At 44.3% G+C, this 23,943-nt stretch overlaps 1 protein-coding gene across 7 annotated transcripts in view; it reads right to left on the bottom strand.

Annotated features, from left to right (window-relative positions):
• Positions 1-953: 953 nt before the first annotated feature.
• The window catches only part of ALDH1A2 (aldehyde dehydrogenase 1 family member A2), a 332,881-nt gene continuing 309,891 nt past the window's right edge, over positions 954-23,943 (bottom strand). For all 7 annotated transcript variants that reach the window (XM_079912113.1, XM_079912112.1, XM_079912111.1 and 4 more), the window contains 6 exons: positions 14,950-15,052; positions 13,110-13,294; positions 11,001-11,165; positions 10,160-10,317; positions 9,776-9,850; positions 954-3,175 (listed from right to left, as the gene is read on the bottom strand). In XM_079912113.1, coding sequence (XP_079768239.1) covers positions 3,103-3,175; positions 9,776-9,850; positions 10,160-10,317; positions 11,001-11,165; positions 13,110-13,294; positions 14,950-15,052 — 759 coding nt within the window. In that variant the 3' untranslated portion in view covers positions 954-3,102. The remainder of the gene's footprint in view (positions 3,176-9,775; positions 9,851-10,159; positions 10,318-11,000; positions 11,166-13,109; positions 13,295-14,949; positions 15,053-23,943) is intronic.

Genomic DNA, 23,943 nt, shown 5'->3' with positions numbered 1-23,943 from the left:
CCACCTCTTCCATTCACTTGTCTCTGACTGTCCTCTTTTCTTGGGTGCCTTCCTGTTTTAACGACACACTCCAGTAGAGTCCCTGTTCCTTTCTGTTCTTTACTCCCTACATTGCAATATTTTTGTCTTTTATTATCTAAAATGTCATTTAAAAGAACGACACTGTCAATATGAATGCACTGAGGGTGTTTCGGAGGAAAAGGTACAATGAAGATCTCAGGGGTTAACAAAAAGACTGTAATTATGTAGGGCTGATGACAAATCACCAGTTGGTGTCTCCGTGTTGGTTTCATTAATGACACCTCTCTTCATTAATGCCCTCTCTCTTCATTTTCCTTTATGTCAGCATCATAAATGGATGAGGTCTGAGGGACTTTATGCTCTGAAGAACTATCAAATTATGCCTTACCTTATTCCGGATTCCTGCTATCTATAACATCTACTTGGCACCTAACAAAGGACTTTTACATGATTACTCTGTGTCCATCTTGTTGTCATTTTCTCTCCGATGCCCGAAATATTGAACACGAGGTAAATTCGCAGAAAGCCTACAGCCTACGTTTCAGAGTTCACCCCATGCCCCAGGGACGGCATTCTCCGACGCCCAGTTTGTTCCTCTGAGGAACAAGATACCAGCAGTCAGAGCAAGGAATCCCAGTCCAGAGCAACATGTCTCTCCCTGGGTCTCACTTCCTTTGTGTCTAAGTCATCAGTTTTTGTTTTTGCTTCGCTTGACCAGGACTTGGGTGGGGAAGCACGGTTGGAAGGAGGGGATGTGCAGGTCTAAAGGGTGGAAACCGCTCTCCAAAAGCACAACCCTGAGAACACACAGAAAGCAAACAAGCTCTGGCTGGTCCTATAGTCACCATTTACAGCTTCCTTTCTACAGCTGCAAAAATATTACATCAGGTTGTCAGTTTTTGACTTTGTTCCACTTCGGTAAATAAAAATAAAGCTACCGATAGATGCCATTAGCGAATGTGAGCTCTCATCACGTGGTCCATGTTTGTGAGAACAGGCCTGAAGACTCCTCTACATGCTAGCTTTCACAGAGGCTCCTTTGGATGAAAATTGTCATTTCATATGTTTCATACATGGTTATACTTGTTTGCCACACAGAACTGTATGTATGCCTGGATTTTAAACAGTGTCAGAAATAAGGGTCTTGTTTACCTTACGGCAAGAATACCCTCCAAATTCTGCTCAGTATCCAGAGGCAGCAACATACCTGAAAAGCCCAGCGGCTGAGAGAAGGACCTAGATGGACTCGGTGTGACACAAAGACACTGATAAACACGGCCAAATGATCCCGAGGAGTACACAATATAAACGCTTTATTGCTAGCACAGAGGTTTCTTTTTTAAGTAAATTAAACGAAATAAATCTTCATTTTCACATTCTATATTGCAGTTCAAAGGTAACTAGCTGGTTAATGGATATGTTCACTGGGACACAGGCTATAGGAGGAGAGCACGACATTCACACGAAAGAACTCAGAAATGTGGCATCTCTCAAGGCATCTGGCCACTGTCCTTTGTCAATAACAGCAAGGAGAGGTTTCTTTAAAACATCATGAATAGTCAAGGGTTATAAATAGAAAACCGCTATGGTTAGAAAGCAGAAAACCGTTAAATACAGAAGGCTATATATGTGTTGCCCATATTTCATATACTCTAGGTTATGTTTGGTACTTTTAAATAAATGATCTTCACCTAGGTTAGAGAACGAATTGGATTTGGCAGCTGGAAAGAGGGAAAAAGGAAAGGAAGCTGACACTGCCCATGTCAGAGATGGAGCCTTCAGTGGAAAGCAGAAGAGGAACGTGTGGCTGGAGGAAAGGGAGCCAGCCTGCTTCATGCTTCCCCCTTGGGAGGCCAAGAGCGAGAGTGGTGTGTGGACGAGCCACGGGCGTGACAAGCGGAGATCTGGTGCAGCATGGCAGTCGTGGCACACCGGAACTCTACAAATGGAGAAGGAGACCTCTGAGCCTGGCCGGATTTTCCAAGGTTACTGCCAGTTGACCTAGGGCATGGGAAGCTGAAGTCACACCCACAGCACTGGGACTGGGAGGTGGCGTGCACCAGGGACAGGGACGGGGTGGGGGTGGGAGGCGGAAGAAGCTATAGATTCCAACTGCAGAGATAATTCATTTAGTATGAATTGTCAGCAGTATTGGAAATGGAATTATTTCTACAAGGCACCCAGCATTACCTTTTTCCAAATTCTCAAGCCTGCTCAGATCAGTTTTTGGTTGATTTTAAAGACGAGCTTTGGAAAAGATCAATCCATGAAAAACAACCCACCCCCTGACTTAAATGCACAGATGCGCGCGTGAACGCGCACACACACACACACCCCTCTCTCTTACCCCCTCAAACCATGCGGTGATGAGCTCCGAGGCTGTGAACTACACATGATGATCGCTGGAGCTCCATCTCCTGATCTTTCACTCCTGTTATATGTGGATGTAAGAAAGCCAGACTGGGTCAGGAATATCCCAAGTTCTTTCTCCTTAGGACATCTGCAGTGTACCAGCTCCTGGCATTTTCAGTCTGGTCTGGCTCTAACTAAAACCATTTCATGTTTTGCTTTGAAGAAATGGATGACATGAAACGGTAATTTGGCTGCAAAACCTTGGAAAATTGTTCCCGGCCCAAACATCTGCCCCAGATGAGCTCAGCTGAGATCTCCTTGGAGGAGCGGGAGGGGTGCGTGAGCAGGGAGAGCCTGGAAGGGGGAAATGAAGACAATGGAAAGGCTACCTTTGCTCACAAGCAAAGTCCTTTGTGACAGAAGGCATCAGATAATACAGCTCCCTCACCCCAGAAAGAAATACTGGGTATGCCCCACAGCTACTCCTCGTGCCTTTGTCCCACGTTCCCCAATGTTTGGTACTGTTAAGGTGATCCCTCACAGGGTGCCAAGAAACCACGCCCAACTGGTTTGCTTTCTTTACGCAGCGAATGGCCTGGCCTACCTGCTGTCATTTAAATCTTAAGTAAGGACTGAGTATCAAGTTTGGGTTCCTGAGAGCTGGGCCCCACAGGGAAAGCAGAGGGGGAGAGTCGTGCAGGCTGGCCTTCACCTTCCTTCTTGGCCATCTTAAGAGTTCTTCTGGGGGATCTTTACTGTCACGGTCTTAACTTCGGAGTACTCTCGCAAACCAAATTCTCCCCTGAAAAACAGAAACGGGCTGTATCAGGTACCAGAGGCCCAGGCAGCTCAGCATGGGCTTTCCTCTTCAAAAACCCTGTTCCAACCACTGGACGCCCAGGATGTGCCTGTGCTCTAATGGCTCTCCTCGAGACCCAGTCCACTTTACCTGAAAGAAAACCACGAGGGTCCTCTCGGCTTGATGTTCTACATTCCTTCTCACTGGTCCTTCGGTTTAATAAGCGGCAACAATACCCAAAGGCCCACCACAGAAGAGTACAGATCACACGCAATGCTTTAAAGACAGAACCCTGAACAAATACCATCTGCGGCCTCCACAGAGTGAGGGGAAAGAGGAAATCAAAACCACGGACGGGAAAGGAATTGGGAAGTGTGAGTCAGCTGTCTCCCGCGACCTGCCCTCGGCCACTTCCCCTCCTGGCTCATGGCACCCTCTGGGGCCTTGATCAGGGATTTCTGTCATCAGGCAAACGAACATTTATTGCACTGTTACTATGGGGCAGCACCGTGCTGGGCCGGGTGCAGGAGAAACCAGATAATCGGCCCGGCCTCTGAGGGGCCTGTAGGTGGCCGGGCCTGAGAGGGGGGAGGGGGAGCCAGGTCACCTGCCTCAGCGGCCCTAGGAGAAACAGCCCCTCCGACCACTGCCTGAAGGGCGCTGGCACGTGGAAAAGCCTCACTGCTACGGTGCAGTGAGGTGCTCCTTTCCTTCACGTCTCTTCTCTCGTTCCTTCTTATTCCTACCTCTCTTTGTCTTTCTTCCTTTTCTCGATTTCATTGTCACATCAAGCATGTTCTCTTAATTATTTTCTGCAAAATACTTGACATTTTCTTCTTCTTTTCTTTTCAAAGTCACTCCTCCGTGAAGCTTCTCCTCAAGTTCTCAGCAGAAGGAGTGCCCCTCCTGCTCTGTGTTCAGAGCACCTTGTACCCACCTCTACCACAGCCCTGTAATACCAGGAGGGAGGGCGGGGGTACTCTGTCTCGCCCACCGATCTGCATCTTCCTGATCTTGCTTTCTGTCCTCCCCCAAACCTAGCATGCGGCCCACAGCATCAGGCTGAAAGAAAGCACTTGATAACTGTGGGAGCGAGGAAGGGGGGGCAGGCTTCTTCCTACCCCCTCTTCCCCAGTTCTACCCTGCTGACTGACCATCTCTGCCAGAAAAAAACATGAAAGAACGCTTAGAGATATATTTGAATAAGAAAGGATTAAGACAGGCCGTTTTTAAAAACAGTCTTATATAAAAGGTATAAAGTTACTGCAACTGGGCTTTACAGCGAAGGACCGCTGTAAAGGATTCATTCTGCTTCCCTGGCCCGACACAGAGCTGCCCTTGCTGTGCCAGCAGCTCCTCTGAGCACCAGGGCACCTGAGTGGTCGCGCCCCCCTCCTCCCCCACAGCCCCCAGAACATCAGCGACTCAGGCAGCATGCTGCTCTCTCGTCTGCACTGGCCATTCTGCTTGCAGGAATGGGAAGAATAAGCTTGGGATTGCCCCACTCAGTATGTGGCTCCCTCACGGGCTCTGTCCAGGCTGTCTCTTTATTACCAGCTCAGCTCTGGCTCTCGCTGGCCTTTCTCCTGCCCTTGGGCAGCTGTGCATGTGTCTCTTCATCACGGACATCATCTGCCTCCTGTCTGAAGTGTGGCTACTCCCTTCTTGTTCCCTCGCTTGTGCACACACGTGGGGCAGACCCTGAACCACTTTCCTCCCACTCAGATCTCTAACTAAGTTGTGAGGGATGTAAGAAAGTCTACAGAGCTAGAAACCTTGCTTTCGAGTGTGACTGCCGGATCCCAAATCTCTGGGTGCTCAAAGCAATGGAAAATTCTGGACTGGAGGTGCTCCTCTCTCGGGTCCCAGGCGGCCATCTGCTGCATGGCCGGCACACAGCCTGCTCCGAGATGTTGGAGTGGACTCACATCTGCCATGAAAGGAAAGACTGCCCATGGGCCCAGGCCTCAAGGAAAGCCAATGAGAAGTCTCAGGGCAGCGCGTGGAGCAGAACACTGAGGGTGGGGATCGGCAGACAGGAGTGCCAACTCAGCTCTGCATTAAACTGGCTGTATGACTCCAGCTGACTCTCTCCCTCCTCTTGGCACCCAGTCGTCTCTCTGACATCAGTTCCTGAACCTTATTATACACATACCACCCATGAAGCTTGCTTAAACTGTAGGTTCCTGACCATCTCCCACCAAAGATTCTGTTCCAGTAGGTCTAGGGAGGAGCCCAAGAGACCACGAGATGGGTGGCTACTGGACCCACTCTTTGAGCAACACTGCTATAAGGTCTCTGAATCCAATCCCTAACATGTGGATTCTTCAGCCATTTCGCCATCTCATTCTAGGGTCTTTCTCTCAAATCTACTAAAATTTTTCTCAATCCAGTTAAATTCTGTGGCACATAGTTCCCTAGTTAAGGAAGAAGTCCACTACTGCACAAAAGGCAGACGTATTGTTGTTGACATGCCCCAATCTCTTTGTATAGTCACCTTTCCAGCGGGGCCATGTGTCAGGGCACAGCACATTTAGAAGCCTGTATTCCTGCTTCTTGGCCAGACTAGGTTATATTCCCAAAGATGAACCAAACTCGGCATACGTAAAGGTAAGGTAAGACGTTAGATCTGGGTGTCTCTCAGCCAGCCATTTTAGGAAGTCACTCAGACTCACGCATAAAACAAATAAGGATTTCTGCTTAGGGTGTATATTTCCCTGCCCTTTTCTTTGACTTACAGCAGCATTTCTCAGAGCAGCATCCCCAGACCACCTGCACGAGAATCATTCCAGAAGCTTGTTAAGAATCTAGGTCCTGGGCCCTAGCCCAGATCTACTAAATCAGAATCTCTGAGAGTGGATCGCCAGATAGGCAGGGTTAGAAAGCCCCTCTCCCAGCCTACAGGTGACTTTCTGTGCATACGCAATGCTGTGCACACACACACTGACTCAGAGCATCTGAACAACACTTCTCGTCTTCAAAGCGTGTGTCCTTAGTTTTTAAAATGCTGAGGTTCACAGCGTTCTTTCCATCCCCTAGGTTTGTGATACATATTTTATAGCTTGGACTCTATGACCCCTTGTCTCAGGAGAGCTTAAATGAGACGGAAAAGGATGGGAAGGCTGAAATAGATGGAATTAGCTGGACAAGCAGAACGGAGAGAAACTCAGCCCAAGTCTCTGACCCTGGGAATTAGAGGCCAGCCCATCAGATAACCTGTAGAGGGCAGCCCTCTCCACAGCTCTCTGTGGGGTAGCACTCAGGGGCTCCAACAGCCTTCCTTGGAGCTCATTTCCAGAAAATGCTACTTCCCTTCCCTGTTCCTCTTAGAGGTAGGCAAAGAGATGTCAGGGACCAAAGCTGCATGGAGCCTGCAGGCCGTGAGATAAACAATTCTGTCCAAGTGGAAGGCTAAGCAGAGCTTCCAGGACTGTATTAAATGAGAAGAAGAGTGGGGAACCAGGACAGGGCAGGTTCTTTTATCTGAAGCATTTCCTACCACTCCAGGTCATTTAAGGAAGAGAAAACATGTTTTGGGGGCAAACAGGAACAAAGACTCATATAATTTAGATAAGATGAAGTGAGTCTCATCAAAGAGCACTGCTTCCTAATTATTTTTTAACTGCACTGGGAAGACCAAATCACTACTGTGCCCATGAGACGAGTCGAGAAAGGCCACTGTTCTGTGTGGTTCTGACACAGCCAAACTGTCTCTTGGACCTTCTTTCTAGGCGAGGGCGATGTTTCTGACAGGAAGAGACTGCGCCTGAACAATGTCCCAAGCCCGAATCCTGGTAGGAGGTTTGCCTGTGATGAGAGTCCAGGGCTAGCCTGAGATGAGAAACCATCAACCAGCAATTAGTTATTTCAAGTGTATTTTATGCCCATGATGCACCCTGTTAATGATCTGTAACAGTCAATGTGCGCAGCATTCCCAGAGCCGGCGATGGCCCCAACATTTCAGAGGCTGGGAGAGCACAAACACAGGGGCAGGAAATGAAAGAAGTTGAATGCATCTTCAAAAGTGGAAGCAGAAAGTTAAGGCCATGTGCAAGTTAAGAAGAGATACTTAGAGTACATGAAGACTTTATAAAAGCTGAAGGAATACTAATAACTTAGCAAATAGGATCCAGACTGGGTATGGGTTCTGGCTATAAAGCAAGTGGGAGGTACTGAAGGCCAGAAGCAAAGGTTCAAGCAAGAGCAGTTTCTCCCTTTCTTAATACATTTATTAAGAAAAAGAAGGACTGCCTACGTAACAGTCATCTACTTGATCAATAATGATGATAGTAGCTCACATTTTCTGAAGGTTTGCCAGATACCTTGCTGGATGTTTGGCATACATGATTCTAACATTTAATCCTAACAGCAACTCTGTAGGGTAAGTACTATCTATAATTATTCCCGTTTTATAGATGAGGAAACTGAGGCTCGGTGAGATTAAATAGTTTGTCCAAGGCTGCACAGGTATTAAGCAGTAGAGCCAGGGTACATATCTGTGCAGTGTGATTCTAGAAACTCTGCTCTTAGCCTCAAAGCTGTATCTACTTCATGGTTTAATGGCTCGGGACTAGAGATTACCAGCTACAGTATCTGAAGATGTAAATCCCCTGTGCTAGTCATGGGTTCACTGCACTTCCCCCCAAATACCATACTTATTTCTCCCACAATGCCTCTGCTAACTCTTCCCCCACTGCTATCCTGTTTTGCCCACCAACCATGAAAAACTATTCCTCTCTCCTCATCTACTCAAATGTTCCTCTCCTTTAAAGGCCAATTCAAATCCGTATAAGAGATCACATCTAATGGTTTCCTGGACTTCTCCAGCTCACAACGATCTCTATCACCCCTGCATTCCTCTACCACTCCACAGGCTTTTCTGGAATTCTTTTGATTCTTTCAATGTTGTATATTTCATTTATCCAACAAAATTTCAAGTAATTTAATGAGCTGCACCTTCCCCTACAGACCAAGCATCATGCTTTGCACAAAGTATGAATGTGCTCAATACTTTTTAGCAGATTGATTGCGAACTAAGCATTTGTTCAAAAAAGTATGCATTCAGTAATGCCCGAGGGAACAGGCATGGAAGATGTTTCCTCTTATGAGTCACAGGATTTAGAAAACATGGATCTAGCTCCTTTCGAAATGAGGGAAAATGAAAGTTTTTTGGGACGAGGGGAGATGTCAGCTCGGGAAGACCCTAGCTACCATTCATTCTCCGAAAGCAATTCTAAAAATCCATTCGTATGTGAAGTTGCAAATGCAATCACTCTAGTTTTCCTCTGCCACAGTCCCATTTTTCAGGTCCTCAGCATCACAAGAGGGCAGCCCAGCTCTGATTCTGACCCGGAAGACTCCTTATACCTGGTTCCCATGCTTCCTTGGCCAGACATCACAGAAACTAAGCCACTAAAATTTAGGTTCAAAGCTCAGATCTGCCACTTACTGGCTGTGAGACTTGGGCAAGCTACTTAACGACTCCAACCCTTAGTTCCTCATCTGAACCATCCGTAAGATAAAGATAAATGTATCTATCCCATAGAATCACTGTGAAAAGCAAATGAGACAATGTTAGGTAAGAAGGCAGAATAAAGCCATATGCAGAGCAGGCATTTAATTAATACCTATTATTGCAAAATCCTTGTAATGGGTCATCTTCCTGTGATCTCTGCCAAAACATCCTCTATACACCAAGAATGTTGGCCATAAGAACGTTGGTATCCCCTCAGCTCCCACAGTATGCCCTTTAAAAACCCTTTGAGATTGGGTTTAAAGCAACCTCTCCACTTGTATCTTCAGCAAGTCTCCTCCATGCATCCTGTGCCCTAGGCTCTGCAGTCCCAGACTCAAAGATCCTATAGGCACTGAGCAGGTGACAGTGAGTGAATTGGGTATGTGTAAAACTAACACAGCCAATATTCAGTTCCCAGAAGCAGGCATGATGGGGAATAGGGAAAACTGCAGAGCTCACAGCTGCAGCAATTTTGCTTTGGGGAATGAAAATAAGCAAGAAATCTAGGTTTTTATGGAAAGTCTCCTCATTTTGAATGTCAGGTAAAGGTTTTTAAATGTTATAAGGAAAAAAAAAAAACCAAAACATTTCTCTAAGCCAGATTTGTCCCTGGGTGGGCAGTTGGTGACGTCTGTTTTAAACATGCCAAACTCTGTTTTGTGTCTGGACTATTCTGTAGTTGCTATGCCTTCATGCCTTTGTTCTTCCTATTCCCTCTACCTGGAATGCCTGCTCCTAAGAAACTGAAATGTTATTTCCTCTGTAAAGTCTTCTGTGACCTCATCAGGCAAAATTGATTGATTTTTCCTCTGTACTTAACAAGATATTTGACATACTTGCATAATAGCACCTATTACATGGAATTATTGGTACATGAATTTTTCTCCATTCCCACTTAAGGTAAGGGTATTATTGTGTTTTATTCATCTTTGTAATGTGTGCTTTGCTTATACATTTATGTTTTCAACCAAGTGTTTGTTTAGTGAATGGATGAGAGTAAGAGAATTCACTGATGCTGTTGAGTGCCCCTCTATGCTGCTATTCGCAACCCTGTTTCTCTTCAGGCACCAGCAACTTTGGACACTTACATTTCTCTCCCATTTCCAGACATCTTGAATCCCCCAAAGGGACTCTGGGCATTTAAGGCATTGTAACAATTGATCCTGAAAGAAGAAAACATGGTACTGTTAGTGAGTATTCTGCTTACACAGAAACAATAGCACTGGCATGATATTTCTTTTATAAGTTCTATTTTTTAATTCCTTTTTCCCCACATGAAAGTTTTATAATTTAAGATTGACTTTGACTTCCTGATCTACCAATAGGAAGTATCTTCTCAGGGTGAAGTCTTCGGTCTCCCCCATCCTTCCAGAGCATATGCTTTTATTTCACGCAGGCTCTGGAGAATTACAAGCCCCCTCCCACCCTCATGGAATGTGTTATGGCCAGAACGAGACTGACTCTGGTCTTACCAAACAGTCCCAGCTTGCATTGCAGAAGACACCGTGAGGGCCTTGTTGATGTCATTAGTAAAGACAGCTGCTACAAGTCCAAAGTCTGAGTTATTGGCTCTTTCAATAACTTCATCCATAGTCTTAAACCTCAAAATTTCCTGAACGGGCCCAAAGATCTGCAATAAAATAGGTTGACCCAACATGGTTGCTTCGCCATCCTTTCACCTGTTTTCTATGTTTCAAGGCAAGTTTATTCTGCCTTCATCATTTAAATGATGTTTAGCTTTAGCAAAACATAACTGTAAAAATATCCCAAACTTTCCCAGAATAAGATTACATAAGTCTACCCTTAGAGTTTAACTCCTCCGCTCCCCCACCCTGCCTGGCAGCACTTGATTCCACAGTGTGTTCTAAAGCTGTGTTCTCCATGATCCCCCAGGCACTGCTCCAGAACTGAGAACTACCGCTCTGGAGAGGTGGCTGATCTGCAACTGGTCCTCTCCTGCAGAAGCGCGAGGATGCTTGGGTGCTTTCTATTTCCTGATTAACAGCCTAATGACCCATATTTGGGGGAACTGAACTGTTGACAATGTATCACTGAGACCAGTGATTGGCTTTTATGATGGTTCTGTTGGCTAATAACAATTAAGATCATAAAGCACATCACCTGGCCTCCATCTAGCTTGCTTGCCTCTTTGTCTAACTTCTTTCTTGAAACTGGGGATTTTCATAGCCATGTTTATTGCTATTGTACAATGTATATAAAATACAAAGAACTAAACCTCTAATATTGTCTACTAGAAATGCCCTGGAAACCATCCCAAGGAAGATGTGGCTGCTGTTAAAATCTATGTGATACCTCCTCCTTGGCGATCCGCATGTCGTCAGTGACGTTGGAAAACACCGTGGGCTCGATGAAAAACCCCTTTCGGCCCAGCCCTTTGCCTCCACACTCCAGCTTGGCGCCTTCGGCCACACCACTCTGGATGAGTTCCAGGATCCTGTTGTACTGTTTCTTATCAATCTACAGAAGAAAGTGCCTGATGACTCCAAGTAAAATCTTCTATGAAAATGGAAATAAGCATGTGCTCAAGAATCTCTCTCATTTGTGATTTTTGGCCAAAGCTTCATTATACCTAGTCAAATCATACGGAATTGCTGTTAATTAACCATTTTTGACCTATGAAAAAGGGTAATTTTGTATGGTTCAACCTAATACATCAAGAATTCCAGTGAATACACTGCTCTGATGATACTGACAAGTCATAAGTACCAGTTCAAGAGTTAAGCAATATTTCTAAATGATGGAGATACTGGCTAATTGATTATTCACTGTTTACATAAGTAAAAATTAACCTTATAGACAAATGAATATCGGGGTATATTTTTATGGAACTACTGTTATACCGTCAGAGGAAAGGATTAAGTTTAAAGAGTGAGAGCTAGCATCCTAGTCCATAAAATAAGGTCATTCTCGCCCCCCGCAAGCCCCCAAGTTATAGACTTATCACTCAATTATTATGGTAAATAAAAAAGAAACCTACATTCACCTGAGTTTGAATTGCTGTTACAACTTCAATCTTCTCTCAAATGGTCCCAAAACTAAGGAGATATTGCTTCTTATCAGGAAAACCCATGCTCTAGTGATCCAGATGAGATCTGGTCTACATATTCCTTTAAAAATTCTCAGTTCAAAACCAGAGTTCTAACTGGAAATATACCTTGATGACCACGGAGAACCTGCAGAGCTCAAGAGTGCAGCCAGCAGGGACCTTTGTGGCCCTCCTCATCCACCACAGTGCATGAAGCATTCACAGTAAGAGAGAACTATATGGCAGAAGAGAGAGCAGACAGCTCTCCATTCCCTACACAATTACAAACTGCACGTGGTCATCCCAGAGTAGGTCAGGTTGGTGGAGAGAATCCTTGGCAGCTGGTAAAAGTATAAATGGGTTTCTGGGAATGAGAGATACCTGCCCTCCTTGACTGTGGCACCTGTGGGGATGTCTTGACTCCAGCAGTTAAGGACTGGGACTGGGTTCTAGTCAAGATCCATCTTGCCATGCCTGGGTCCTTTTTTGGAGCTGAGAGACTCCAACCTACCCCCAAAGTTCAAGATATCCTTAAGGCAATCCTAATCTCTCGGTTTTTCAAGGATAAAATTTAGAAACAGAAAGAGAAGCACAAGACGTAAGCAAGCAATGCCTCACTGGCTACATTTCCAGCCATGAAGACAGATGAGGAAGAAGAGTAAGGGGTCAGCAGAAGAAGGAAGATGATGCTTTGTCGGGTTCCACCAGGGTGTCTGGTTTCTGTGTTCATAAGAGATTAAGTAAAGAAAAGGCATGTCCAGGACATGGAAGCAACCTAAGTGTCCATCGACAGATGAATGGATAAAGAAGATGTGGCACATACAGGCAATGGAATATTACTCAGACATAAAAAGAAACGAAATTGAGTTATTTGTAGTGAGGTGGATGGACCTAGAGTCCATCATACAGAGTGAAGTAAGTCAGAAAGAGAAAAACAAATACCGTATGCTAACACATATGTATGGAATCTAAAGAAAGAAAACAGGTTCCGAAGAACCTAGGGGCAGGACAGGAATAAAGACACAGACGTAGAGAATGGACTTGAGGACACGGGGAGGGGGAAGGGTAAGCTGGGACGAAGTGAGAGAGTGGCATGGACATATATACACTACCAAATGTAAAATAGATAGCTAGTGGGAAGCAGCCGCGTAGCACAGGGAGATCAGCTCGGTGCTTTGTGACCACCTAGAGGGGTGGGAAAGGGAAGGTGGGAGGGAGGGAGACACAAGAGGGAGGAGATATGGGGATATAAGTACATGTATAGCCGATTCACTTTGTTATACAGCAGAAACTAACACACCACTGTAAAGCAATGATACTCCAATAAAGATGTTTAAAAAAAAAAAAAAGAACGGGCATGTCTGTGATTTCTCTACCTGGGGTCCCTGCTCGGTGGTGGGGTCAAAGGGGCTGCCCACTATGCGCCTCTTAGCCCGCTCCACGCTTCTTCTCACAAACTCTTCATAGATGGACTCCTCCACAAAGATGCGAGATCCTGCAGTGCAGCACTGGCCTTGGTTGAAGAACACACCCTGGTGAGCCTGCTCCACGGCATAGTCCACTACAAGAGGAAACAGCCATGCTCTCAACACTGCTTTGCCTGTGGAGGGGCCTAAGGGACCAACCCTCTTCCCTCCCCAAAGCCCCAGGTGTAATGTCATGCTCACCACAGAGCAGAACTGTGAGCAGCCCAGTGAAAAGCACTGGATTGAGAACACAACTTGGTTCTAGTTCTAACCAGACCCTGACGTTATTGGCTGTGTTAACTTGGACGTCTTCACTTCTTGGAAAACCTTTCTTCTGTAAAAAGAGGGATTAGACCACGTTATCTATAACAGGAGTCTCAAACCCCAATAACCAAAGGGGCTGTGTAGATAACAGTAAAGCAATGTGACAGAGACTCAGAAGGAAAGTACTACCTTTGGCTGTTGCTATGCATAAACATAGCCCAGGGTTGCCAGATTTCCAGTTTTAAGAAAAAACGGAAACCAATATTTTGTGTAATACTTAGAAGTGAACATAGCCATACCTTGCATTTGGCCTATAGACTGCCAATTTGCAATCCCTAATCTATAGGACCTTGCAGCTATACTCTTAATTAGTATTTTGGCAAATTAAACTGTGACAGCAATGATCGTCTTTGAAGACGCTCAATTTCCTCTATATTTACATGGAATTGTATAGTAGCATATGGTAACTCGTTTTCATCTCGTGTGAAAATAAGAGATACTAAATAATACTCAATATAGTATTAATAAATCTGGTGTCTGCTAGTTGCTAAATGACTCACTGACTGAATGAATCAATGTACTGTCGGTGCAGTGCCTACACCTTAATAGGAATTTAGGTACAGAATCCTGATCCTCTTGACAACTAGTATACAGCTGAAGCTGAACTTGCAAATTCCAAGCTGGGGCTGAAATTCAGGCAATGTGCTTTCTGTTCTCTGATCTCTCTAGTAGTGAAATTGAGGAAGCAGTGCTGCCTGGCAGGATGTGAAGAAGAAAAAGGATGACTGAAAGAGGTTTTGTAATTTCATTCCCTGGCAAGTTTTTCCAAACATGAGGAGCACACCCGTGCAGAGTGGACTAGAGAGCGTCCTGCCTGGAGACATGGGGTTTCTAGGTTATAGCTCTAGGCCTCTGTAGAGTCCTACTGCCAAGGTGTAATCACCTCCAATTTAGGTCTATTCATACACAACTGACCATAGTGTGTTGTCATCCTGACTAAAAGCCATGGGGGCAACAGAAAGGCGTGGGGATGGCTAAACAGAGAAGGGGGTGTGGGTTTGGGACAACGTTGGTAGAGCTAGTGAACTAAAAATTTTTAATGATCTACAAAGCCACCACGCATACATGAGACGTTTCAGGTTTCTGGAATCTAGGCAGAAGTTACATTTCCAGTGTTCAGAGGCTTAGACCACTGCTCTTTCCACTATACAATACCAACCAGGCCTTCACCTCTTCTACCCTATTTTACAACAACACAGAGTCAAAATGGCTTATTATGTCTAGAAAACAAACTCTGATTGTCAACTGATAAGTGGTCTTTACCAATATCATTTTGTCCTTAAAAGGAAGGGTCTAGATTTTTCTCCTTGAATGCCACTTAGCTTCAAAGACCTTTTTCTTAGTGTCCTATTGAAAGTGGAGATAATAAAAGTGAGCACCGCAGGCCAGTATGCCAGGGCATGTAAGAGATCTGTGGTTGACTTACAATCAGCATCTGCAAAAATAATATTGGGACTTTTCCCTCCAAGTTCCAGAGTGACTCGTTTCAAATTACTTCTTCCAGCTGCTTCTTGGATAAGCTTTCCAACCTGAAAGAAGGGAAATGGAGAAAGGTTTTGCGCACCTTGCAGTTGAGACCGTCAGTGGCCAGAGCCAGCTGTGGGCAACAGTGGGACACAGCAGTAATGGATCCTGCAGGGCAAAGCACCCACCGGATACACAGGAACGAATCTGTGGTCAACTCGCGTGGACAAGAAATAAGTCAGTTGGGATGCAGGTTAATGTCTGTTCTGAAGTGAGCTGGAAGACTGCTTTAGTATCATGATGGAAGGAGCAAGGAAAAGGGAGTTAAACCTGGAATCTTAATCACTGAAAGATTTCTCTGAAAGACAACTAGCAAGCAAAATGTAACTAGAGATTTTCCATCACTGCATTGTGGCTTTTAGCTTTGGACTCTGGCCTCCAGAAAAAAGCCAACTGGCTCCACTTGAAAGACATGATGAGCGTAAAACAAACTCTTTAAGTGCCTCCAAAAATGCCAGGTATGACTTTAATCACATGGTCCAAATATATATATTGATGTGATACCTTTACTTCTGCCTAGGGCTATAGTAAAAGGATTCCAGAAAGCTAAGGATCTGTCTTTATTTGTGCAGTGCCTATTTATCTAGAATCCAAGCAAACAGAGGCTGAATTTGAAGAAAGCATTTCCCATTGTGTAGACTCACAATGCTAATAAAATTGAAAGCGTCAAGATGGAAACACGGATGCAGCGCCTAGAGCCCCCTTTCAAGGAAGAACGCACTGCCTCAGTGACAAGGAATGCTGTCAGCTCCTTCAGAGTCACCTCAGCTGAAAAGAGCTTCCTTGCCCAAGGGGACGCCCTCCTTCAGGTGTCCCACATCCACCGCCGGATGGTGGCGGTGGTACCACCAGGCAGCTCTGAGAGACCACGTCTGCTCCACCACAGCCAGGTGCTTGGCTGAGGCCATCAGGCCTGCACTGCAGCTCAACTTCCCGTCGTGTCAACTGCCCTTTGGCTGGGACCCCTAATAGATAACCTGCATGGCAAACTCCATCTCAGAAACCCCTTCCAGGGCACCTGGCCTGTGACAGGGTGCTGCCCTACTGGAGGGCAGAGGTCACTCTACGGAAAGTGCTGGGCCACCCTATAGCTCTTATAGGCAGTTTGCCCTTGTTGAGATGAAGACTGCTACTTATGCCTGGAATCCTACTGAAAATAAAGTATTTTAAAAAGCTGGGGAAGAAAAATGCTAAATATATGCTGGACCCCTCTGGTCCCTGCCTGCGATCCTCAGGAAGGACGGGTAACTCCTCAAGCAGTGTAGTAGAGCAGTGGTTAAGAGAAAAGGCTCTGGAGCCTGGGTGGTTTTTTTTTTTATTGATTATATCACTTAACGACTATTTGACCTTGGGAAATTTTTTATCTTCTCTGAGCCTCCGTCCCCTCCTCTGTAAATGGAGCTAGAAACAGTATCCACCTCAGAACTTAGGTGTCCTGAGGATGAAGTGATTTAGGGTCGACGGCCCTCAGAACCCAGACTGGCACGCAGTAAGCGCCTGCACCAGTTAGCCGCGCGCAGGTATGAGAGGCCAGGGCCCCTTCTTCCACGCTGGGCGCAGAGAAATGGAGGTGGCTGTAGGGGGCAGAACCTTCCAAAGCAGGTCTCCTCCCAGGGCCCCTCCACTCTCTGTGCGTGTCAATTACCTCAGGAAAACCCCGAGGAAGCCCTCTGACTTGCCACCAGTCTCCAGTATTGCTCATTAGCTGGGCTAAATGCTTTACACGTTTTTATTGTTACTCTACCTCGTGCCAAAACATTTTTAGAAAATATACTCTCGTTCTGAGGAAATCTAACTTTGGTGAAAAAATAGTGATGTCTCTGAAAGAGGTAAAATTAGAGTCTCTTAGATGCAGAACACTGTTACTCATCAAAGGTTTAAGAAACATCAACATCTGGCCCTAAGGATTAATGGGCAGACGTCAGCCCACAGCCAGACGGCCCTTCCCCACTGGGCCGGCTTGTCTCTCTTCGACCTCAAGGTAAACCCCCTAGGAAGATGGGCTAATAAAGGTCCCATTCTCAGGCAAACATGCTCTCCTGCAAGAGGAAAGTATGGATACACAAAGGAAACGAGAATCTGGCCCTCCATCCTGGCAAGAGAACAGCAGTCAGGTAAGATTAGGACTGAAGCCTGAGACCCTAGCAGAGGGGAACCCACACGAGGGCAGCAGGGCAGTAACACCATGGGGCGTCCCTGAGGAGGCTGTCGCCTGCAGCTGCCTGTTCTGAGCAATTCTACTGTGCTTGTCTCTCTCTGCCCTGAGGAATCCATATCAACTGAAGGGGACTCATTTCAAAGTCCAGGAAGATAAAAAGACAAGTGCTTTCTCAAAGAAGATAATCACTGGACATCATGAACATTATTATTAATTATATTTAAAAAACTAGCATTTATTGAGTTGGTTTATATCAGACATTTACATGTATTCATGCATTTAAGCCTCTCAAAAACCCTACGAAGTAGGTATTATCTCATTTTAAAGAATATTAAACTCAGGTTAGAAGTCAATGGATGTTACCAGATTACCTGGCAGTTACACGCAGAGTCTGCTGGACTCTGTGCAGGTTGACTCCAGGGCCCAAGTGTGGATCACTTCCTCTCCTTCCCGTAACCTCCTCCCAGCACTCTGCCTTCCCTTCTATACTTACTGAGCACCTAATGCATGCCACATACCACCAAAACCTTATCCCTGAAACTCCAAATTAATTTAAAAGTGAGGAGGAATATCACTTTTTATAGACACAAATAATGATCACAGTTCATCAGTTACAAAAGGTATATTCTGCCTTCAGACTGACATTTGAAAAACAAACAAAAGCAAGGAGAAATCACGGGTTTTACACATAGGAAGATGCTGAATAAACGTGTGGAGTTGGTAAAGAGAGTGCCGACTCACTAGCATTACATTTCTGTTAGCTCTGCTCCCTGACATTCATCAAAGTGCTCTATGGGTTGATATTTGTTGCATTAGGAATGTTGTCCAATGATTAGTATTTTCATGGCTACAGTAACTATACAAAAATCTTGCTCAGTCTATGGTCATCAGAGAAGAATACCTAAAGAATAATTTTTCCTGCAGGAATGCTTTGCCATTTTTTCCTTAGAAACCAAATTCGTGCTAAACACCGAAAGGCAAATCTCACATGAATAATGATTTTCCTTTTCATCTTTGGAAGAAGGTCAAGTTGCAGCCCAACCTCAAGAAAGAACTGGATGTGTTATGCTACAGGAGAACCACTTCCATCTGCAGTGGCCTCAGGACAGGATACTCTGAAAAACCCCAGTTGTTCACCAATCCCCTTCATTCCACACTTATTCCTGGTTCTCCTACTATGTGCCAAGTGCAATGCTAGGCACAGTTCCTCATCCACAAGGAGCTCACAGCTAAGAGGATTCCCATGTAAACCTAACAGGTGTTCAATAAGTACAGAAAAATCTGGGCCTGATTTAATATTAGATCTGAACAGTGAAATTATGGTTGTGCAGCATTTTGTTATAACCCAGAGTCAGGCTCCTCTGGGCTTCACCCACAGAAGTGGGCTAGGTGTAAAAATCTTCATTAATTATGTGATTGGGTATCATCATCTGCCTTCCCATAATACTCTCAGTTTGCAGGTCAGACTCTCTTTGGAGAACATATTACTACTCATGAATTCTCCCTGCGCGTGGAACGAGGTTAAGTGACCCTGAAGGGAGGCACTCCTCACTGTTATTACCATGAGGGGGAAAGAGACAACAGGAAGAATAGATGCAACTCCAAAGCAGGGAATTCTTAACAGGAAAGAGTAATGTTTAAAAATAAAGAGCTCATGTGAGAGCCAACTCTTACAAAATATGATAGGTCCTGTGCAAACCAACCTAAAATATTACTTGTACAAATCCCATGCAAAGGTTTCCAAAGTTAAAATCTATGGGGTAGGAAAGTCCAGGAAAGAATGAAGTACAGACATGAAAGAAAGGCCTGGGATTAAGTGACCCATCTTAGATAGAAAAGTAGTAAGTTCCGCGGGGATATGTATGTGCTACGCCAGTCATATTTATACACGACTACAAGGTGGGAGCATGAGGTGAGATAAATGAGGCTGCCAGGATGCACAGGTCTTCTGAGTGGTTCAAGTCAACAGGGGTGGACTTCGTAACACCAAGCCCTATTCTGATAAATAGGCAACCTGTGAGATAAAACAGAGAAATACAGTTTGAGAAATTAAATCTTGTATGTGAACACAGATTAAATAGAATAAAGCACAGAGAACAAATTTTGACCAAGTTCATCATTATCTTTTTTTCCAAATCAGAAAAGATTTCACAATATACTCTTATTATATACATCCTGTCCTATCTCTGACAACCTAGCTAATTATAATCATAACCAGGTTTATGGATGACAGTTCGGCCCACAGGAGGGAGAAGACCTAGTTACTATAGGTTCTGGCTTGGCCTCTAACTAACCTTTGATTTGGGGAAGCCACTTCACCTCCTTGGGCCTCGGTTTCTCCAACTGATGAACGAAGACACAAACCAAGCAGTTACGCTGGCCCTTAGCACCCCAGTTAGTTGGAAGAGTTAAAAAAGACTCAGGGCCCCTGCTCATTCTGAGAGTCTGTCCAGAAGAATCCAATTCTTCTGGATTCTTCTTGCCTTACTAAGCAGACCTCGCTTTTCATAGAGGCACCACAGCTGCACTGAATGGTAGATAAACCTGATCTTTTTCGGTTTCCCACAAAGAGCTCATTATGAAAGAGTAAGTGATAATGTTCCTATCATGGGGTGTCTTAACTTGGCACTCCCTGCAGAGTCTCTCAGCTGTATCTGTGTACCTCAAACAGGCAAGGGCGAGGAACCAGGGGCTCGCCCACACATAATGGAACTGGGCTAATTCTCAGCAGGAATGTTGGCACAAATCAACTCTGACTCCCATCCTCATTCTGAATAGTCTTCACGATTGATATCAGGAGTATCCCTGGAAGAGCCACAATGTACCAGAATCATGCTCACAGCAATGCAGCAGGGTAGGAAATGCAATTTGGAGCTTTGCATGGAAAATAATTAGTTATACAGGACAAAAAAGACCATGGAAGGCTTTCCGTGACCTCTTTATTCAAGGCTGTTGCTCCCTGAACAGAGTTTCTAAAGTCTGGTAAAATTTTTCTTTTTATTCATTAGTTAATTACCCATATTTCTAGGATGGGCTTCTTCTCAGAGATATTTCTTTTTCTTGATCAGTTAAGTATACATATTGGGGTGGATTCCTTCTCAGAGATATGCCACCTTTTTTAAAAGATGGAAAACTCTCTAGTAGAGATCTCAGTAAACAGGTTGAAGATGAATGCTTTTTCCAATATATTTTCCTTTCTTAAACCCCAAACAGATTGACTCTGTGCTTCTTTCCTCCTCTCCTTTCTTGATTTTCATTGTGCTACTGGTTCTATGATAGAAATAGAAATGCCCAAAATATGTATAATTGGACATTTCTTGTCTTTCTGAAATATCCAGAAATAACAGACCAAATCAGTCTTCGCAGATCTGCACCAGAAAGTCACAGGACCAAGGCATCTAAGCAGTTCCTTTAATTTAAGGGATAATAGCAATTTCAAAACTTTGTGAAATTCAGATTGTGAAAAACAATGCAGCCTCTGACTATGCTTCCAGCCCCTCTCCTCCACCACCATCCTCACCACCACACACTCATCACTACAGCACATGAAACCACTTGCCCTTCCTGGAATATGACCGTGTCTCTGTATTAGCTGTTTCCTCTGCCTGAAATGTCTTTCCTCTCCTTGCTTACTCATTTTTCAGCCCTACCTTTGCCACGTCCTCTGAGAAGCTAGCTTTCTAGATCCACCCTGGCTATAGGGTTTGGTTTTCCCACTTTTCTGATCCTACATAACTCTCATACTGCTCTTGCTTAATTAGCTGTCTTCCCTACCAGATTGACCGTCAGCAGAGGGACTCCTGTGCACGCACATGCACGCGCATGCGCACACACAGATTGTCAGCAACATTTGATGAGCCAATGGGCCAGAACAGGACACCTGCTCTTGAAGTCTCTGGAAATCAGAGACTATGAAGTCTTCAAGGAAACAGAGGTGAGTGATTAGAACACAGAATGCCTATGTCCAAGGCTTTTGCCTTGACACCACTGGCAGAATGATTTTGAGCTTTCCTCTTCTTACTTATCTTTGGCTGAAATTTCCACATCTTTAATGAAGGGGATGGCTTCATGGTTCTGACATGACTGCACGTTGGAGCTCCCGGAGCACTTAAAATCGTTTTCTTTGTCTGGGCTCTGCCCCCAGAGATTCCGATCATCTTCGTCTGCAGTGGAGCCCGTGGGCATGGGTAGTTTAATGTGCTGCTAGGGTTAAGAACTGTGGAATTAAAGAATCCTTAAGGGCGTTTCTCTCATACTGTCTCTAACCTTTCATCGTTGGTTCTGTTTTCCAATGGTCGAACATTATCATTTATTGAGCACCTATTTTGTGCTGCTTGTTCTCACAAACATTATTTAATCCTCATGGTGATCCTGTGAGGTAAGAATTATTACCCCATTTTAGAGTTGAAAAAAAGCATGACTCAGGTCAAGAAATGACTTGCTGACAGGCACTCACTGAGTGGCAGAGCCAGGACTGCTTCTCTTCTCCAGATGTTCTCCTGGGGTTATATACCCTCTGCTATGAGCAGAATTCTGATGGCTAAACACACCATCCACAGCTAACACATATTCCAGAGCGACTGCCCTGTACCCTTAGCCCTCCTTCTGTTACATAAGACTCTCCCTTTTAATCTCAAATAAATTTTAAAAAATCAAGATTTTGATTTTGGGGGAGGGGCTCTGCTTTGATGGGAAGAAGCCTGGAATCCTCAAGTCAAAGGTACTACATGTCCCACTAACCAGGTGGACTAAACGGATGGGCTTCTTAGGATCGGTTCATTCTCAGCCTGAGCTCTGAGGAGATAAATCTACTGCAGAATGAATCAAAGAATCTCAGCTAGCAGGCAAAGACTACAGCATACTGTTTCCTATTCTTCAGCACTCAAGGTTTTATTTAAGTATTAAACAAGAAAAGGAAGAAAGCACACAATTTAAAACCTGTACATCCAAAGGTTTTGACACAACAAACTGGTATTTTTCATTCAAATGCTGGATAGTTTACTAATGGACTCATACAACCTTAGAAAGAGGCTTATAAGTTGTTTTAAAAAAAAATAACAGAAAAACTCTAGCAGGCCACTTCTCCCCACCTACAAAGAGGGGTGAGGCTACCCAGAGGGGAGAGCTGACCTGATTCATTACTCAAGCAGCAGAGAGGGTGTCTGTATCATGTAAGATGACATTCATCTCACTTAGGAAATGAAAGGAGAACCCTGGCTGCGTAAATTAGAATCAGTGATAATACAGCTGTTAGCTACAAACATTTGTTTGGCACAGATCAATCCGGACACTCCTGTAGTTTGCTTTGATGGTCCCTCTACTATCTTGTTGACTAATGATGAAATCATGGTTTGTTAATTTAACTGAATAAAGAAAACATCATACCAAGCAAAATGCAAACTGTTTTCCTGTACTTTATTGAGGTTGTTTATTTACTCTGTGCTTATAAGAGCCCTTTTATATTCACTTATCAAATATTTACATTCATTGCTTATGTATTTAGCTGCATAAGGAGAAATTAATCCTATCTTTGAGTAACTTTGTTTTCTTTTTAAAGGCCTTTTGCTAAAGTAAAATGGAAAGCAGCCACCTCAAATAAGCTTCTTGTTGCTGACTGTTCCAGACATTTTGTGATGTATAAACAGGTCCCCTCTACTAGGATAATCATTACTGGAGCCACATTCAAATCCATATTTAAGTGGCATGTACCCTCTGGAAGAACCTATACGGTTTCCCAAGTAACCTACAAAACTAAGAGAGGGTAGATAAATAAAGAAGTAAAAAACTACAAGCTGTAAAGGGGTTTGGTGATTACATGATCATTAGATTTGCCTGTGAAAGTTCTCCACCTGCCACCATTAATATAATTATAAGGTGGCTTTTGTAGTCTAGTCAAATACTTCTCCCTCTGGTCCTCTGTTATCTGTCAATGATATCATCCTAGAGAAGAAACTTGGAGATACTCAAGATGCCACAGGATTTGTTTCCCTCCTAGTGAATGTAAACCCCTCTAGAGAGAGAAATATCAATAGACTCCACCAGAAAACTTTAGGTGAAACTTGCTCTATGCACACTGCTGTAAGCTATCTCACTGTGTGAATGTTCCTAACAGCAAAATACTTCATGGGGCCACCTTCCGTCTTATTCTCTTTCCCCAACTCTCCCTTCTCTCTCAGCTCCCCCATTGGATACCTGCATTGTTGAAGATAACATATTTAGTTGTTAATATTCTTCCTGTGAAGATAAAGAATTTCCTGTGTTATATAAAGCAACAGTGAGATAGCACTATACCCCTGTTAGAATGGCTAAAATTATAAAGACTGACCATACCAAATGCTGCTGAGGATGTGAAGGAGCTAGAAGTCTAATACATTGCCGGTAAGATGATACACCCACCTTGGAAAACAATTTAGTAGTTTCTGAACCTAAGAAGATCCAGCCATTCCACTGCTAGGCATTTACCCAAGAGAAAAAAAGAATCAATCAATCTATCTAACTATCCACCTACATGCACACGCGCGCGCGCACACACACACACACACACACACACACACACACACACGGACTGGCACATAAAATGTTCACAGGAGCTTTTATGTATAGTAGTTCCAAACTGGAAACAACCTAAATGTCCATCAACAGGCAGATGAACAAATTGTGATGTATCCATAAAATCGAACACTACTCAGCAATAAAGAGGAATTAATTTTTGATATATACGCAAAAATGTGCATGGAT

The sequence above is a fragment of the Stenella coeruleoalba genome (genome assembly GCF_951394435.1).
Source record: "Stenella coeruleoalba genome assembly, chromosome: 2".
Lineage (NCBI taxonomy): Eukaryota > Metazoa > Chordata > Mammalia > Artiodactyla > Delphinidae > Stenella > Stenella coeruleoalba.
Note: the sequence above shows the minus strand (reverse complement) of the source record. Positions and strands in the feature narration are given on the sequence as shown.